This window comes from Podarcis erhardii, assembly GCF_964252035.2.
Source record: "Podarcis erhardii genome assembly, chromosome: 6".
NCBI lineage: Eukaryota > Metazoa > Chordata > Lepidosauria > Squamata > Lacertidae > Podarcis > Podarcis erhardii.
In genome coordinates, this window is record NC_138510.1 from 44,059,408 (window position 1) to 44,077,544 (window position 18,137).

General features: G+C 42.9%; 1 protein-coding gene across 1 annotated transcript; it reads left to right on the top strand.

Annotated features, from left to right (window-relative positions):
• The first annotated feature begins 3,719 nt into the window (after nucleotides 1–3,719).
• LOC309343624 (acidic mammalian chitinase-like) lies at nucleotides 3,720–11,817 on the top strand. The gene is made up of 11 exons (XM_081865334.1): nucleotides 3,720–3,792; nucleotides 4,650–4,679; nucleotides 5,473–5,674; nucleotides 6,082–6,138; nucleotides 6,241–6,406; nucleotides 7,334–7,458; nucleotides 8,170–8,293; nucleotides 8,796–8,981; nucleotides 9,794–9,913; nucleotides 10,085–10,226; nucleotides 11,440–11,817. Exons 1-11 carry the CDS (start codon nucleotides 3,768–3,770, stop codon nucleotides 11,730–11,732), a joined length of 1,470 nt encoding a protein of 489 aa, XP_081721460.1. The 5' UTR covers nucleotides 3,720–3,767; the 3' UTR covers nucleotides 11,733–11,817.
• Nucleotides 11,818–18,137: the final 6,320 nt, after the last annotated feature.

An 18,137-nucleotide genomic window follows, 5' to 3' on the forward strand; every position in this document is an offset into this window, starting at 1 on the left:
TTTTTAGGGGAGAAAGCACTGCCTACAACTATATACATTCTTCCTCAAAGAAATTGTGGTTTTGGTTGTTAAAATGCCATCATTGCTGTCAACGGGCTTGATCACACAAATGTGGACACGTTAGACAAAAGGGTGTGGCAGTGTTATGCCCAACACAGTTGGGAACATGCACCCATGCTATTTTCCCTAATGAGCTACCAGTGCTGGCCATTTCACATTCATTACCAAGGCTTTTGGGCAAAGAAAGCTCATGACCACAGCCAACCTGAGACATTCATGATGGGCCAACTGGTGCTCCTCAACTGCATGTCTCCTGCTTCTTAAGGATCTTCCCACTATCTTATCCTGCCCTGCTCACCCTCTCTTGACCCAGTGGCTGGCACTACAGCAGCTGTATGAAATAAACAGAATAGTATTTGATAACTGACACTTGACTCTATTTGACATTTTTTGTGTAAAGGTAGATGGTATTTGAAGATTGACAGATTATTATGAGGCTTCACATTTGATTTCTACCAAAATCAAGACAAAGACATGCTGACAACTCTGAAACATTTGAATTTCTAGTGTTGAGGCAATTATTCAGTAACAATCTGAATCTGAAACTCAAAAATATTATTTTTTTATACCAAATAATTTACAAATTGCAAAATGTTGACAAGGAAAACAGGAAACAAGCAAAACTGTTAGCTCAAGCCAGCATTCAATTCATTGGTTGTTAGTTTCACTGTGAAACTAGGCACACAGCATGGCTAGATCATTGCATAACCTCACCTTTTATGTTAATTCTTTCTTTCCTGTTATGGATCCTGAAACACAGCTGTTTTGCGCAAGTAGCTGAAATAATTTGCCATGCCTAAACTGTAGTGGGATATAGCATCCCAAGTAGAAAATCCATCAGATATGACACTTACGGACTGTCACTATTTTATGGGTGGGATTCAGTTGCACACTTGGGTAAATTCAAGTAGCGCAATTAAAGTGTATTTGGTGCTCTTGCACAACAAGCCTACTTTTAAAAAAATGGACTTTTGTGGCAGGAAAAGTTATTGGAAAGTGTGGTTATAATTATTGATTAATGTGATATCATATAATAACCTCCACAACAAAGCTGAATGAATGTTCAAGGAACAAATGTCATATGACCTCCTCACAAAATTTGTGCGAACAAGTCAATAAAAAGGTCACCTGAAAGTGATGCTTACTGAGTTCTGTAGTCCCTAGAATAGAGAAATTCCTGACTTCCTCAGCAGATCCTATAATGCAACACTTGTTGACACCATATGTGGTTTTTTTTAAAATGACTGTTTCTCAATCAACACAATGGAGAAGAAGTTAGTCGTTCACTTAGGACAAGGGTAGGAAAACTGTGCTCTTCAGAAGTTCTTGGACACCAACTCACCCAAAAAATGCTTTTGATAAAAGACTTCATCAAACACTTCTGAGTAAGCTTAGCAGTTATGAAAGAAGAGGTCTTCTTGTGGATTGGTAACTGGTTAAGAAACAGGAAGGAGAGAGTAGGAATAAATGGACAATGGAGAGATAAATAAAGTGGAGTCCTCCAAGGGTCAGTATTGGGATCTGAGCTTCTTAACTTGTTCATAAATAATCTGGAGTTAGAGGTGAGCTGCAAGGAAGCCAAGATTGCTAATGTCAAATTGTTCAGCATGGTTAAAACAAAAAAAGGTTGTGAAGAGCTCCAAAAGGACCTCTCCAGAGTACATAAGTGTAAAATGATGCACACCATGACAAAAAATATATTAATTTCATATACATGCTCATGGGGTATGAACTGGAGTTAACTGGTGATGAAGGAGACCTTGGCATCATAGTGGGTAGCTTGATGAAGATGTTTACCTAGTGTGTGGCAGCTATGAAAAAGGTCAATACCATGTTGATTAATTTAGAGAAAAGTCATGTAAGTGGTGACATGACATAGGTATATAAAATTATGCATGTAGAGAAAGTGGATAGAGTCTTCCTCCCTTTCTCAGAACATTAGAACTTGGGGCCATTCAATGAAGGTGAATGTTGGAAGATTTAGGACAGACAAAAAAACCACAGGGACCTCTTCACAAAGTACGTAATTAAACTATAGAATTTGCTCCAACAAGAAGCAGTGATGGCCACCAATGTGAATGGCTTTGAAAGAGGGTAAGATAAATTCATGGAGGGTACAAGCCACACGGATTACATTCCACCTCTACTGTTGGAGGCAACATGTCTCTGAATACCAGTTGCTGGGAATCTCAAGTGGAGTGTTGTTCTACTCAGGTCCTGCTTATGTACATCTGACTGGCCACTGTGAGAACAGGATACTGGATTAGAAGGACCTTTGCCCTGAGCCAGCAGACTCTTCTGCTCTCATACACTCCAGCAAGCATGATCAGTGTGGTTCAGAGCAGTAGACTCATAATCTGGTGAACAGGGTTTGATTCCCCGCTCCTCCACATGCAGCTGCTGGGTAACCTTGGGCCAGTCACACTTCTTTGAAGTCTCTCAGCCCCACTCACCTCATAGAGTGTTTGTTGTGGGGGAGGAAGGGAAAGGAGAATGTTAGCCACTTTGAGACTCCTTCAGGTAGTGATAAAGTGGGAAATCAATTCCAAACTCCTCCTCCTCTTCTTCTTCAATGGTGATAGGAGCTGTAAAAAGGTAAAGGTAAAGGGACCCCTGACCATTAGGTCCAGTTGTGTCCAACTCTGGGGTTGCGGCGCTCATCTCGCTTTATTGGCCGAGGGAGCCAGCGTACAGCTTCTGGGTCATGTGGCCAGCATGACTAAGCCACTTCTGGCGAACCAGAGCAGTGCACAGAAACGCCGTTTACCTTCCCGCCAGAGCGGTACCTATTTATCTACTTGCACTTTGACGCGCTTTCGAACTGCTAGGTTGGCAGGAGCAGGGACCGAGCAACGGGAGCTCACCCTGTCGCAGGGATTCGAACCACCGATCTTCTGATCGGCAAGTCCTAGGCTCTGTGGTTTAACCCACAGCGCCACCCACGTCCCTTATAGGAGCTGTAGTCCAGCATTATTTGGAGGGTCACATGTTCTACGCCTGTGACACAGGAAAGCCTAACAAGACTTGAGAACCAGTTTTCTAACCATGGTTTTGTTAAACCTGGACCAGGGAAGCAGAGAGTATTCCTGGTTGGGAGATCCTCATAATTTCTCACAAATTAAGGAATCGTCAGTTGTCCATTTATAACCATGGTTGCAAACCTTTCTAGGCTTCTGGACACATCTGGATTTTTGAGAAAATGCTGGGGAAACCTTCTCCTCTAGTCACTTCTCTCCCCTTCACCCTAGATCGGCCCCCTCAAAGAGACAAAATACATGCACACAGTTCAGTTTTGCAAGGGAACAATCAGGTAACTGGGACAAACAGCTGGATGTCCTCGGTAAACAGGTTATATAACTGTTTGTTCTCAATTTATAACTGTAATCAAAAGCAAACTGGTACAGCAAATATACAGTCCTGACTTCTATATGTTATCATTCAATTAAAGGGACTTAAACACTGTAATCTAATTCCACCAGGATCCCAATAGCACTGGTAAAATAAAAAATATTGATAACCATGTTTTCTTAAGTTTGGCTTTTTAATTGTGCCTTTGTTCTGGTACTGGAATTTGTTGCATGCCAATAATTTTAGATGAATGTCCCAGTCACCTGATGCTTTGGTCACAAGGCACTGAACAGGTAGAAGGGCAAGTGTATGGTATAAAAGGAAGAGAGAAACAACGTTAGATCAGTACAGAGACCAAGATGGCCAAGTTGATGCTTCTTACCGGTAAGTACAAATCTGAAATTCATAAAATGGTGTATCTTTTCTCTGCTGGTGGAAGAAACTCATTCTGTAATTCTCATTCCTTACTTTTTCATGCATATTCTATTATTTAAAAGAGAACAACTTTTAATTAACTGAATGGATTTCAAAATAACTGAGCAGGTTGATTTTATTCTTGCTATTCTATAGCAAAGATTTCATTCACTACCATATTTCCTTACAAAACCAGAAGTGTTGCTTCCCTCCATTCCATAGTGTGGAGAGAAAGCTTTCTTTGTTCGGGATATTTGGAAATCAGGAATTCCCTCCATTGGAGAATGACCATAGCTCAGTGGAAAAACACAAGCTTTGCATGCAAAAAGTCCCTGGTTCAATCCCTTGGGTCTCCAGATAAGGTTGGGGAAAATTCCTGGAGACCCAAATATGTTCCCTGTAATACTTACAACTGAAAATCTTGCAGATTTTTATTCAGTTGTATCAATCCCTTCTTTCCCCACTATTAATTTTAGTTTTTGAAAATTCCTGCATAATACTTAGCAATGAAGTCCATGGATACCTTTGAGGTACAAATCATGGAAGAAAATTAATTATTCCTCCTCCAAGTAGCATGCACAGTGTAAATTATACCTCCATTACAATTCATTTGAAAATTCAAGCAGTTAATGTGCTTCTATTTAAAATCGTGTTTGAATAACTATATAATATAGCGGTCAGTATAAGGCCTACAACACAGTCTTTCATCAAAACAGAAATTGTTTGCCACTCTTCTCAAAGTTAAATAGTGATACACTATGATTTCTAAACAACTCTTAAAAGTTTATACATATTTAATTTACAAATTATTCCCTTTTTCTTTATAGGTCTGGTGCTCCTGCTGAATGCACAAATAGGTATGGAAAGCAGCTCTTTAAATTAATGTCTAAGTGTCACCTAGTCGCTTCCTGTGTTGGAGTGACAGCCTGGGTGATGGGTCATTAAGGAAAACAAAGGAAAGGGGCTCTGTGTGAGGCAGCAAATGGGTGGGCCCTTCCCTCAATTCATAGATAGTTAGAAGGACAAAGCCTGAGTTTAGAGTTGAGTTGCAGTGATGTGACCTAGAGGTAAAGCACCTCTTGAGAGCAATGTTTGATTTCCGTTTGAATCCAAGGCTGTAATTTCAGGAGAAACAAGAGCCTCTGTGGGTGTTAATGCTGTGAACCCCTCCATCATAGGTGCAGGTTGCATATATGTGTAAATAAACCCAATATCATAAAAACACCACATTCTCCACAGTGGCAGACTGTGGTCTTTTCAGTGGAGCCCATAGCTTTTTGTGGTATTTTGCATTTCTCTAAACATTGCAACACAGTTCTCAGCTTTCAAAACCATTGAAGGGGATTTTGAAATGCATATTTGGGGGGGGGGGAATATGTTTAGAAAATTTGTGCATTTACATTACACTAAGCTGCACGTGTCTATCTCTAAGAATATTGCAGCAATCCCTCCTAAATATCACAGCAATGAATGCTCTTCTGCACCTACTATAATGACATGCCAAATCTGCAATACATACTAAGACCTGGCAGGTATTCATGTTTTATTATAGCTAAAGAAAATACACACTTGTCTTTCTTCTTCTCACCCTTCAGTCTTCCTCGATTCCATTTAAACTTTTATTATAACCTGTCCTATTTGTCTTGATAGGTTCTGCCTATGTGCTATCATGCTACTTCACCAACTGGGGCCAATACAGACCAGGCCTTGGGAAATACAAGCCCGACAACATTGACCCTTGTCTGTGTACTCACCTGATCTATGCCTTTGCTGGGATGCGCAACAATGAGATTGCAACCATTGAATGGAATGACGTCACTCTCTATAAATCTTTCAATGGCTTGAAAAACCAGTGAGTATCCATGAACAATGGTCACCCGCCCTTCCCACATTCTGCTTCTGCCTTGTTTATATGAGGCTCAACTGGAACAGAAATCACTATCATATGCCTTCCTGTCCAGAAGGATCCAATGGCCTGTGTTGTAACCTAGCTGAACCTAACGCTACATAGAACAAAGAAGCAAGAAAGTTTGAGTACATGTGGAGCTACGATACTACAAGGTTGTCAGCTGATGTTGGGATGCGAACCAATAATAAAAAGTGACTCATTCTAGACTACTTGACAGATCGTCTGTCATAAGAAAATGGGGTTCAAGATTATAAAAACAAACACAAAATGGATAGCAAGATGGAACCAATTCGGGACTCCTTGTTCCAGAAATAGGGTAGATTTAATCTCTGCAATCTCTTCCATGACAGGAATGGGGACCTGAAGACTCTTCTGGCAATTGGAGGCTGGAACTTTGGAACAGCACCGTAAGTTGAAGCAACACTTGCATACTTCATCCTAGTAATAGAGAGAAGAATGCACATAATAAGTAGGTAATTATCTTCTACCCTCTTATGGCCACATTACAGATTCACTGCAATGGTTGCCACTCCTGAGACCCGCCAGACCTTCATCAACTCTGTCATCACTTTCTTGCGCCAGTATGAGTTTGATGGGCTGGACTTTGACTGGGAGTACCCTGGCTCTAGAGGCAGCACCCCTCAGGATAAGTCCCTCTTTACTTTATTGGTTAAGGTAAAACCACTGATTATGTTGTTCTTATTTCACCACCACCACCCAGAAAGGGAGAAGCCAGATTGGATAGTTTAGCATCAATTTATCTCTGCCTTTATTCTCCTAACTTAGGGTGGCCAAAACCAAATACTGTGGACCACAACACCCACTGCTCCTTACCGTTGACCATTGCTGGCTGAGCTGATGGGAGTTGTAGTCCACAATGGAGGGCACCATATTGCCTACTGCTGCCCTAAAGTCAAGGAAGGAAGTCATTCTCACCAGCAGAGATGAGCAGCGGTCTCCCATTGCCATAGCAGCATAACAATAATGCTACATAGGGCTACAACATTTATGCTGCTATCCTACACACAACCACCTGGGTGTAAGCCCTGCAGAAGATGGTGGAGCCTGTTTCTAAGTTAGCATGTGTACAACTGTCCCATTACTCAGTTAATAGGTTTTATCAATCTTTTAAAACCTTACTATCAATTAAAAATTGCCTCAGATTGATGGGGTCTTTATTTTTAATATCATTATCTACAAAAACCAAAACTGGTGAGCATCATTTTAGAAGAGACAGGCTTTCATCTATCTCACACAGAAGTGGGTGCCTCTTCTAAAACGGTGCTTCCTGTGACAACACCTAAAACAGGAGTGGGGCGACTTCTGGTCCTCCAGTTGTTGTTTCACTACAACTCCCATCAGCATAAGCTAGCATGGCCAGTGGTCAGGGATGGTGGTAGACCAACATCTGCAGGGCCACAGGTTCCTCACCTCTTACTTTTTTCAAGAAATTTTTATTCATAGGCACTTTTTATAGTCTGAAATTGTCACTTTAATGATTTTGTTGACTAAAATTCATAGGATTGACTCAAAACCCGAACAGTAACAAGAGTGTGGGGCTCTGTCAGAAAATTCACATTTACCTTACTGTTTGCTTTGTAGGAAATGTTGGAAGCCTTTGAGAAGGAAGCCAAACAAGTGAACAGACCCAGACTCATGGTCACTGCTGCTGTTGCTGCTGGTCTTTCCAATATTGAGTCAGGCTACCAGATTCCTGAGCTTGGCCAGTAAGTACAGAATTTAACTTCTGTCTTTTGTATATGCATAGGTGAAGATACCCTTACAATTAATGTAATTTTGAATCATCTGATGTGTGTCGTATTGTTCATCAGTTGCACACTCTGCATTAAAGTGAAACCTAGCCAGTATGTATCATTGGTAAAATCACTATGCCAGCATCACTGGCATAGAGGCAGCTGCAGTATTAGCATACTGGCTGGTTTTTGGAAAACAGTGTACCTTACAGCCAATCCTAGTACACAGAGTTACTTCAGGAGACAAGGCAGCCACAGATACTATTTCCTCTGCTGATTACTTTCATAAAGCACCAAAACATTGATAGTGCTATAGATATTCATCCTGAAGGACAAACCTAAGAAGGTGGGCTAAAAAAAACCCAATGATCAAATATTTCAAATATAATCAGTCAAAGCCACAATAATGATCCTTTTTGAAGAGCAAACTGGGCCTGTGATGGGCTTCCACTATGAAACTGCATTTATGGGTCTAATTATACATCAAATGCTATCATATATAGTCAGAAAAAAGAATGGTGGTGCTACTGCATAGCAGAAAATGGTCTATGGTCTAGAGAGGTAATGGTTATGGAAGGTGAGACTGCAAAAGCCTTAGAAGCATAGGGTTTATTCAACATATTACTGATAGTTGCAAAGAAGAAGAAGAAGAACTGGACAGAGATACATTTAATCTCCTCACAGGTATTTGGACTATTTCCATGTGATGACCTATGACTTCCATGGCTCCTGGGAGAGATACACTGGAGAGAACAGCCCTCTGTACAGAGGTCCTGCAGACACTGGTGGAAACATCTACTTCAATGTTGTAAGTATAAGCTGAAAGTAGGGCTGGGGGAGACATTTAAAGGTCAATCTGCCTAATTTGCACTTTTTGAAACAACATGTAAACTGAAACATAGCCATCTCTTGAAAGTCACACTTTTCCGAATACTGCATGAAAATAATGTGTCAAAAATACATATACTAGGGTAAGATGTGCATTTAAAAATAATACGCTAGTGAACATAACATACAAAAAGGCATTGTATTAGGGAAAATTGCTTTGCAAAAAAAATGTGTATAAGGCAAAAGTGCTTACTTTAATGAAAATCATACGCTGATATGGAAATGTGGAGAACCACATTTAAGCGTGGAAAAAAGAAGAAACTGAGAGAGAAAACCTGCAACTGGCAGATTCACTCATCCCAAGCTGGAAGCCTATTTTTACAGGGTGCTTCAAAAGCTGCCAGGAACTAAACCTAAAAAAAAATGAAGAAATTAACATTCCACTTTGCAAGCAGAGAGTAACAAATGATTTGCCTTTGTAGGACTATGCCATGAACTACTGGAAGAAGAATGGTGCCCCAGCTGAGAAACTCATTGTTGGATTCCCAACTTATGGACACACCTTCATCCTCAGCGATCCATCCAACACAGCTGTTGGTGCTCCCACAACTGGCGCTGGGCCTGCTGGACCATATACAAGACAAGCTGGCTTCTGGGCTTACTATGAGGTTTGTTCACTTTTCCCACCACAATCCATTAAAACATTTATTTGCGTCACTCAGTTTACACTATACAGATGAAGAATATAATTCTAAAGATAGGCCAGTCAAATAAGAAATCCTACAAAGATGCTACAACTAAATTTTGCCCTAATAGCTTGGAAAATATGCTGTTTGCACAAAACCAGTGGTGCAAAAAATGTTTCTAAAGCTTAGTAGCCGGTGAGATTTTTCTCAGTGCCAGACAGAAAGCAAGAAAAAAATTCCTCCATAGGGACCAGTGGCGTAGCGTGGGTTGTCAGCACCCGGGGCAAGGCAAGTAATTTGCGCCCCCTAACCCGTGGATTTGCGCCCCCTAACCCGTGGATTTGCCCTAACCCCAGATGTTGCGCCCGGTGCGGCCGGCCCCCCCTGCACCCCCCACGCTACGCCACTGATAGGGACCAAGGGACCATTCTTTGTATGGATATCACTAGCTAGGGCACCTGGGTTTTAGCATTTCTGCTCAAGATTATACTGAGATGAAGTAATATGGCTAATGCACACTGGTTTTGGGGGTAGGCAGGAATTTCAGATAACTGAGGACAAGATAATAACTTTTTCACTGTGCAGCCAACAAGGTATTCTCAACTCTTGATACACATTGTGCCTCCTTTTTAAGCCATGGAGGAAATACTTATAAGCTTTATGAAGCCTATGCTGATTTGTGCAGTGATACTTTCAGTTCACTTCTCTGCACTATGCACATAGCATTATGAGACAGCAACCAAGACAGAGTCCTGCAATGATTTACAACGTGCCTTTTTCGTTTCCTCTGTTAGATCTGCACCTTCCTGAAGAATGGAGCCACTCAAGCTTGGGATGCTCCTCAAGATGTGCCTTATGCCTACAAGGGAAATGAGTGGCTGGGGTATGACAACATTAAGAGCTTCCAGATCAAGGTATGGTACCAATCTCACAAAGGCATACATTCATTCTGGTGCATTAGAATGTCTTGGTAGGTTCATCAAGAGTTTCAAAATCAAGGTATGAGGACTATGGCTGATGTAATGCCACTAAAGTACAGGTTCTCTATATTGATTGACTTGGGCATCTTTCTTGGCATCTGACAGGCTGAGTGGTTGAAGAAGAACAACTTTGCAGGTGCTATGGTTTGGTCTCTTGACTTGGATGACTTCACTGGTACTTTCTGCAACCAAGGCAAATACCCCTTGATCACCACCCTGAAGAATGCTCTTGGACTGCAGAGTGCTAGTAAGTAGCAGCAGCGGGAAAAGCTCTCAAAACGATTGTGAAAGCCAAAGTTCCAGCAAAAGCTCATAATGTTGAAAAAACAAGTCACTGTTGCTTATTTTAGAACTAACCTCCAAACTGAGGTACCAAGGTCAGTTAAGTCACTTTTAGGCCTGTTTAGAACATGCTCAATACATTTCGATATCAATGGTAGCACTTTAAAAAAAAAAAAAAATAGAGAATGAGAACAGTTGGCTTTGGAAGGTTTTGAAGGGCAAAAAAATAGAATGCATTATTAAAGGATGGGGGCAAAACAACCAAGAAGAATTCACCACAACTATAGAATCAGGGACCGATAAGACTTGGGGAGAAAGGGCTGCTGCAGTCCAGAGTGAAAGAGAAGGTATATTTTGGAGATCATATCACGGGCACTGAATGCAGAACCTATGTATTCATAAATTAAGAGTGTTGGAAGCTGCCTATCAACTTCCAACAGACTACCAGCCCATCTAGCTCAGTGTCATCTAGACCACAGATCCCAAGGGTCTTTGCCATCACCAGGTTCTGGACCCTTTAAACTAAAAATGCCAAAGGCTGAAGCAGGGACCTCCTGCATGCAAAGCATATACTCTACCACTGAGCTACTCCACAGATAGCCAAGTACTTTAGATTTACAGCCACAGGGACCCTCAAGTTCTGGAAGGATTTGAGCTGGACTGTACAACTCATCTGTGTGTGACAGCCAAGCAGAGGTTGAATTAACCTGCCTTGCTACCTGCCTGGAAACAGAAAAAGACACGTTCTCAAAAAACTGCCAGGCCACAGTTTATAGCTAATGACCTGCATTCAGCTGAATGGATCACAAGTTGTGCAGATCTAGAGTAGAATGAGAAATCAGAGGTCTTTTAAATAAGATTTTTAAAAGCCTTTTCCTTGTGTTCATGATTGATTGGTGCCCTCTAGATGTTTAGGATTACAATTCCCATAATCCCTGACCATTTAGCCAGGCTGGCTGGGGCTGATGGGAGTTGCAGATCAGGAGATCACCTTCTCTATTCACACTGATGTCGATCACACACTAGGGAGAAAGTACAAGGCAGGTTTTCTTTGTGGAAAAAGCCAAACACATGCCATGTAGGCAGAATCCCTTAAATCAAGTTCAGAATGATGTAGAATTCACATTTTGAGCCAGTAGTGGTTATCTGAGATGGCTTACCCTCTGCTTCTCTTCCAGGTTGCAAAGCCCCATCCAAGCCCATTGAGCCAATCCCACCAGCCCCCAGCGGTGGTGGAGGAAGCTCCGGTGGCAGCCCAAGCAGTGGATCTGGTGGCAGCCCAAGCAGTGGCTCCGGTGGCAGCCCCAGCACCGGAGGCAGTGGATTCTGTGCTAGCAGAGCCGGAGGCCTGTACCCAGACCCAACAGACAAGAACAGCTTTTACCACTGTGTGAACGGCAGGACTTACCTGCAGCATTGCCAGACGGGTCTTGTCTTTGATGCCAGCTGCTCCTGCTGCAACTGGGCATGAAGTGATCAGGTTTTTTAACTCCATAGCCTTCCCAATCCGACATTCCATGTAGCTGTAAAAGTGAAATAAAATTAAGCAAAACCTATGGCTCTTGCCTCTGTGTCAATTTACTTGCATGACATGCAGGCTTTGCTATTCTTTTCACCTGCTTCTCCTGCTAGGGCTTGCCGATCAGGAGGTCAGCGGTTCGAATCCCCACGACGGGGTGAGCTCCCATTGCTTGGTCTTTGCTCCTGCCAACCTAGCAGTTTGAAAGCACGCCAAGTGCAAGTAGATAAATAGGTACCGCTCCAGCGGGAAGGTAAACTGCTCTGGTTCATGACCCGGAAGCCGTATGACGCCTCCCTCAGCTAGTAAAGCGAGATGAGCGTTGCAACCCCAGAGTCGTCCGCGACTGGACCTAACAGTCAGGGGTCCCTTTACCTTTAAAGTTACATAGGAAATATAGCTCATAATCCAAGGGGAGCTTCCTGTGATACTGGCTTCCTGGTTGACTTCTGAACCAGTACCCATAAAACTATGTTATCCGGCCTTTGCTTTTGGTTACTTGCAACATTGCCCCATGTGGGTGGTGGCACCCATGTGGCCTCCATGACACTCACAGCCTGCCATCTAGGCTGGTATCATGTGGCCTGCAGAGGCTGCATGTACCTGACCCCCAACAGAGGGGGATCCAAAAACAGGTGACCCCGCAATGCAAAACAACAACAACAACAAACCTTCAAAGAAATTTACCTTTCACATAAACTATCATTATCTGCATTTTATACAAAAAGTATTGAAGCAACTTAAGAAGATAAAGCATGAAAAGATAAAATCAACCAACAGTAAAAAAAAAATCTAACAAACAGTCCAGAAAGAATACAAAATCTCTAAAATGTTCGTCCAACAACACAATAAGACCAGTCCTACCCCATCCCACCAAAAGGTCATAACCTAACTTAGCTGCCAAAGGGCTGGGTAATGCCCCTTCCGATCTTCAGGAGGAGGGGGGGGTTGTGGGATCACGACCCCGCCCACACTCGCTCTCGCGAGGCTGGCGTCAGCCTCGCGGGAGACAGGGATTCCCCCAATTAGCATACCCTGTGGCGCCAGCCAATCGGCTGGCGGCAGGGGCGGGCCTTCGTAGGGCCACTTAAGGTCAGGGCAGCCCCTGGCTCGCCCCCTTTCTTCCCTGGAGACGACGCGGTTTCCCACCCACCCGCCCTTTAGGTTTTGCCACTGACCTTGCTATGGGCTTCGGCTGGTCGCCGCAAGGGGCCTGGTAGGAGTTTTTCCATTTGGCTAATTGGCTGGTTTTGTGAGCCACTTGGTTTTTTCGCCTACCTCGTAGCAAATCGTCACAACTCCCTCGGTTTTGGCGGTAGGCATTGGCCGGGGTATTATCATGCAGATGAGGTTGGGGGGGAGGAACGCCATCACCTCCCCCAATGATTGAAGGGTAGTTCGTTAAAGGACTCCGAGGGGCGACGCCTCGTCCGAAACCTACGGAGGCTAGGGCCTAAAGCGTGCCCCTGAGCGGTAACCCCTCGGGGAGCGCCTAGGGATATGCATCTCGGGTGGGTCCCCCTGTTGGTGGTTTTTTTTTATTTTAGAATGTTGTATTATTTTATTGTTTTTATTTTTTAAAAAATATTTTTTATTCAATTTTCCATCCATAACAAAAAAAAACAAAACAATAAAGAACATACAACACGTATAATTTCAGAGTCTTAATTTCATATTCCTTACTCTCCCGACTTCCTCATACCTCCCCTTTCTGCATTCTCGTGTCGAATTAATTAATTAACAAATCCCTTCCTTACTTTCAAATTAATTGTAAAAACATTCAGTTTCTTCCACTTAACCGTTATCGCTGTTAACCCCTATTTTTCTCATTCAACATCAATCTAGCATTCACTGATTTTTGAATATTTCTTTAATAGTCTTTGAACTTTTTCCAATCTTCTTCCGCCGTTGCTCTTCCCTGGTCTCGGATTCTGCTCGTCATCTCTGCCAAGCCCATGTAGTCAATCACTTTCATCTGCCACTCTTCCACGGTGGGTAGATCTTGTGTCTTCCAGTACTTTGCTATAAGAATTCTTGCTGCTGTTGTAGCATACATAAAAAAAGTTCTATCCTTCTTTGCAACCAATGTTGGTGTTTAACCCTTCCCGGTCAGACCGGATAGTCGGTTAGGGCCAATGCCTAAAGCCAATACCCTTCTTTCCTGTAATCAATAAAGTTGTGGCCATTTTCGCCCATTAACCTAAAACTCTGTGTCCGTTGTATTCATTTATTCCACCTGTGGGGGGGAGGGAATAGCCACACAAATAAAAATGCCATAGCCTGGCACCCAAAAACTGACCATGAGGTGCCAGGCACCACTCAAAACAGGGGGAGGGGGCAGTCATGCAATCTGTCATAAAGCAATGTTAAACTATAGCATAAATCAGTGGTTCCCAAACTTTTTTTCCCATTGACCACTTGGAAATTAACACAAAGTTCCTAATATAGGTGAATCAATATGAATTCATCTTCACAACCACGTTAGATTTTATAGCATCTAGATCTAACATTACACTTTGTAGCCATCTCAGAGGTGTTGCTACCAGAGAAAATAATGGATGCAGAAGTAGAAAATGTGGTGTCAGTTAGAAAAGATAGCCCACCCTTTCACCACAAGGCAAGCCTGTCTATCCACTAGCCCCTACTGACCGACCATGAAATCCTAAAGCACAGAGCAGATCCCTCTTAGAAAGATATGCTTGGTCTCAGACAATTTATTTTATTGGACAAAGCTTTGTAGCTTTGCAAACTTTTCAGTTACGTAGATTCCCCACCCCAAATTTAACTGTGTTACACAAACTGGCATACTCAGTTGGCCCAAGATAGTTAAAACTGTAGGAGAGGGAAACAACATTGACTTTAGACCTTTAGACTTGGGATGATGCCTCCCTAGAGCAGATTGCTAAACAATCAAAAAGGAGAGATACAGTAGTTATAAGAAACTTCAACTACCCAATATCTGTTGGAACTCAACTCTATCACGAATGTAAGGTCCAACAAATTCCTCCATTGTCTCTCTGACAATTTCATTTCCCATAAGGTGGAAGAAGCAACAAGAGGATCATCTGTCTTGGATCTGGTCCTCACCCACAGGGAGGAATTGATTCACAAAGTGGAAGTTACTGGGAACCTTGGGAGGAAGTGATCATATCCAGGGGCATAGGAAGGGGGGAGGCCGCCCCAGGTGCCATCATGAGGGGGGTGACAAATTATCAAGGAGCAATTATTGCCCTGCTAGGGCGGTTCATAAGAAACCTTTTTTTGAAAATGCCTGCTCTGAAGGTCTTATCTTACTACATTATGGATTATATGGCTATATATGAAATTTCATGCATATCAGTTAATATCTTGACCCTCCTCCACAAAAACATCTGTTTACTTGGCCGTTTTCCTATGTTGTGAAGGCTGAATTTTCAATTCAGTGGAGCAGGGTCAAGATATTAACTGATATGCATGAAATTTCAGATATAGCTATATAATCCCTAGTTTAGTAAGATAAGACCGTTGGAGCAGGCATTTTTTAAAAAAAAGTTTTTAATGAACCGCCCTACTGCCCCACCCTCCGCTGGGCTTCCCGCCCCCACCTCCAGTCTCCATTGTTGTGTCTTTATCCATTGTGTGTGCTGGCTGAGGGAAAATAGGTCATATGTCAGGGATGGTCTCCTGCATTGCCCCAGGGGTTTGGCTAGATGACCCTCAGGGGTCCCTTCCAACTCTACAGTTCTCTGGTGCAGACTTGTGCAGAGTTTTAGGTACAAGTTGGATGCAAGGGGTGCATAGGATTGCAGCCCATCTTATGCATCGTCGGCTCGTGAATAAGTCCCACTGATCATGATGAGACTAGATTGCTGCTGCGCAGTCCTGTTTTTTAAGTAAATGTTTTCCTTTTCAGATAATACAAAGCATGGTGAAACCACAATAAATAAAACCTCCCCTTCAGTAGTTTCAAGCATTACTACATGTTCCACATAATATCTGTACTGCATTGTTTACTGTGACAGCACCTGCACTTTGGAACTCCCCGCCTATTGCAACAAAGCACATGCCTTTGCTAGACTCTTTTTGGGCACCTGCTAAAAGCATTCTACTTTAGGAAAGCATACCTAGATGCTTAGGAAGCTGAAGTAATTTTAATCTTACTATTTTAGCTTTTGTATGTTTTAAAGTAGGAGTGTTAATTTTTCTTGATTTTACTGCTGTGGTGTTTTTTTGTTTTTTGTTTTGGTAAACCACTTTGCAGGGTTTTTTAAAGAAAAATTATTAATTAAATAAACAAACAATAAATATAAATAAAATAACACAAGCCATAACACAATCAATCCTGTAGATTTAAGTATATGTTCATAGTTGCCTACTCATTATCAGAGGCCCAGAATCCACATTCCTTTGTAAGAAAATATGAAATAATGTAAAACCATTTTTGCAGGCAAAATAAAAATAAAAAATCAATGGGGGGCAAGAGAAAGCTGAGTGTTGCGTGCCCAGGCACCACACCACCACCCACCCAATCTTATAGAATACAGTAACCAGGCAAAATACAGTAACCAGGACTTATTTGGGTCAAATAAGTCCACAACTTTTATTGATTACAGGTGTAAGAGGTTTGGCATAAGCACGGTGTATAACCATTGTCTTTGGGCCTGCCTACCAGAAGTAATTTGTTTTAGGGTGTTCCTGAAAGCAAGAGAGAGGGAGATGGTTTGAACAACACAGGAAGCCAAACTATGGTTTACCAGAACCATACAGAGCCCCAAATTGGGCAAAAGATTCCTGCATTGCAGGGGGTTAGACTAAATGATCCTTGTGGTCCCTTCCAACTCTATAATTCTATATGTGGGCTCTCACTTTGCTATACCAGATTCTTTTTTACACCTGTGCTGAGCTAAGTCAAAATTTAGCTTACTGTGTCATTGGGAATCTAGGTGTCAGGCGTGGGGGATTCTCTCCTCCCCCAGAAGCATCAAGGATCAGGGAAGAAACCAGAAAGTTCATATCTGTCATGCATGAGCCAGTCTCCAAGGGAAGTTTGCAGTCAGCTCCCAGTGAAGGAAGGAGCCAGGAAGAGAGACAGTTAACTGCAAGACATGAGAATTATAGCTGAGAACCAACTCCCCCACCCTTAGGAATGCCAACTGATAGCAGAGTTGCAGAGAGTCAGCTGGCAGTTTGCCAGTGTGCCAGTGAAGGGCAAACTGCAGGGACTAGAAACGAAAGCAGCTCAGAGAGCGGGAAAGACCATGGAAGTACACTCTCAGAGAATGAGGAAGGGGTGGGAGCTGACCCCCTTGGCCCAAGGTCTAGGCATATGGGGGGGCTTCAAGACAGAATACGTCAGAAGAGGAAGTTCGGCTGTTTCTTGTCTTGCCAGAAACACCCTCCTTAGAAGGGACATCTTTATGAACGGACGGCTCTGGTGAACTCTGGTTTTTTTGCAATAAATCTTCCTTTTAATTAACTACGCTCGTTTGTTACCAAGACTCCTGACAACGTTTATGGTTTTGTTCAGTCATCGTGGTGCAAGACAAAAAATCCAGTCCTTAACTCTATAGTGACATTGCTCACTCTGAGCTCCTCCCCTTCTTTCCCCAGCAACAGTCCTTGGCTACAGGCCTCAGGAGACAAATGGCGTTGAGCCCTTTGCTCTTCAATTCTAATTGAGCGGCGAGTATGCAGGGATGGTGGCTCTTCTATGCTTTCCAATGACGTCTCTGCTGGCAGGTCTCCCCCTCCTTCTCCTAACACCTCATAACTTGGCAGCTCTGAGTTCTACTGTAATTCAATCCTGTCTCCTTCTTCTCTTGAAACTACTGGGGGGGGTGATCCCCCCACTCCCCCTCCTCCTCCGAGGGAAGCAGAGGAGAAGGAGGGGGCGATTCCCAGCCCCCCTCTTCAGTCCAGTCCCTGACACTAGGCTTCTTCCTAACCATGAGCTGTTGCCAGGGTTTGTTCTTGACTGCAGCTCATGGTCAGCGATGAGATTAATCACAAGCCCAGTTGCAGAAAACAGCTCTTAGCATCCTTAGCCATTGGCCATGCCGGTGGGAGTTGTAGTCTGAAACATCTGAAGGGCACCAGGTTGGGGATACTGGATAAAAAATTATCCAGTAGCATCTTAGAGACCAACTAAGTTAGTTCTGGGTATAAGCTTTTGTGTGCATGCACACTTCTTCAGATACACTGAAACAGAGGTCACCAGACCCTTATATACAGTGGGAGGGTCGGGTGGGGTTTTTCTCAGAAGGGTAGTAGGAGATGGGTGATTGACTCAATGGTATGGTAAACCTCTTGACGACTGTTAACGACTGCAATTAGTCCTACAGGAAAAAGCAAGGGATGGTATGCAGATGACCAAAAATA

What these genes read in the sequence shown, in the direction of transcription:
- LOC309343624 (XM_081865334.1), top strand. Translation starts at nt 3,768, where the DNA reads ATGGCCAAGTTGATGCTTCTTACCG. An exon ending in GAAACATCTACTTCAATGTT is followed by an intron (nt 8,294 to 8,795) that starts GTAAGTATAAGC and finishes TTGCCTTTGTAG; the next exon opens with GACTATGCCATGAACTACTG. An exon ending in TTAAGAGCTTCCAGATCAAG is followed by an intron (nt 9,914 to 10,084) that starts GTATGGTACCAA and finishes GGCATCTGACAG; the next exon opens with GCTGAGTGGTTGAAGAAGAA.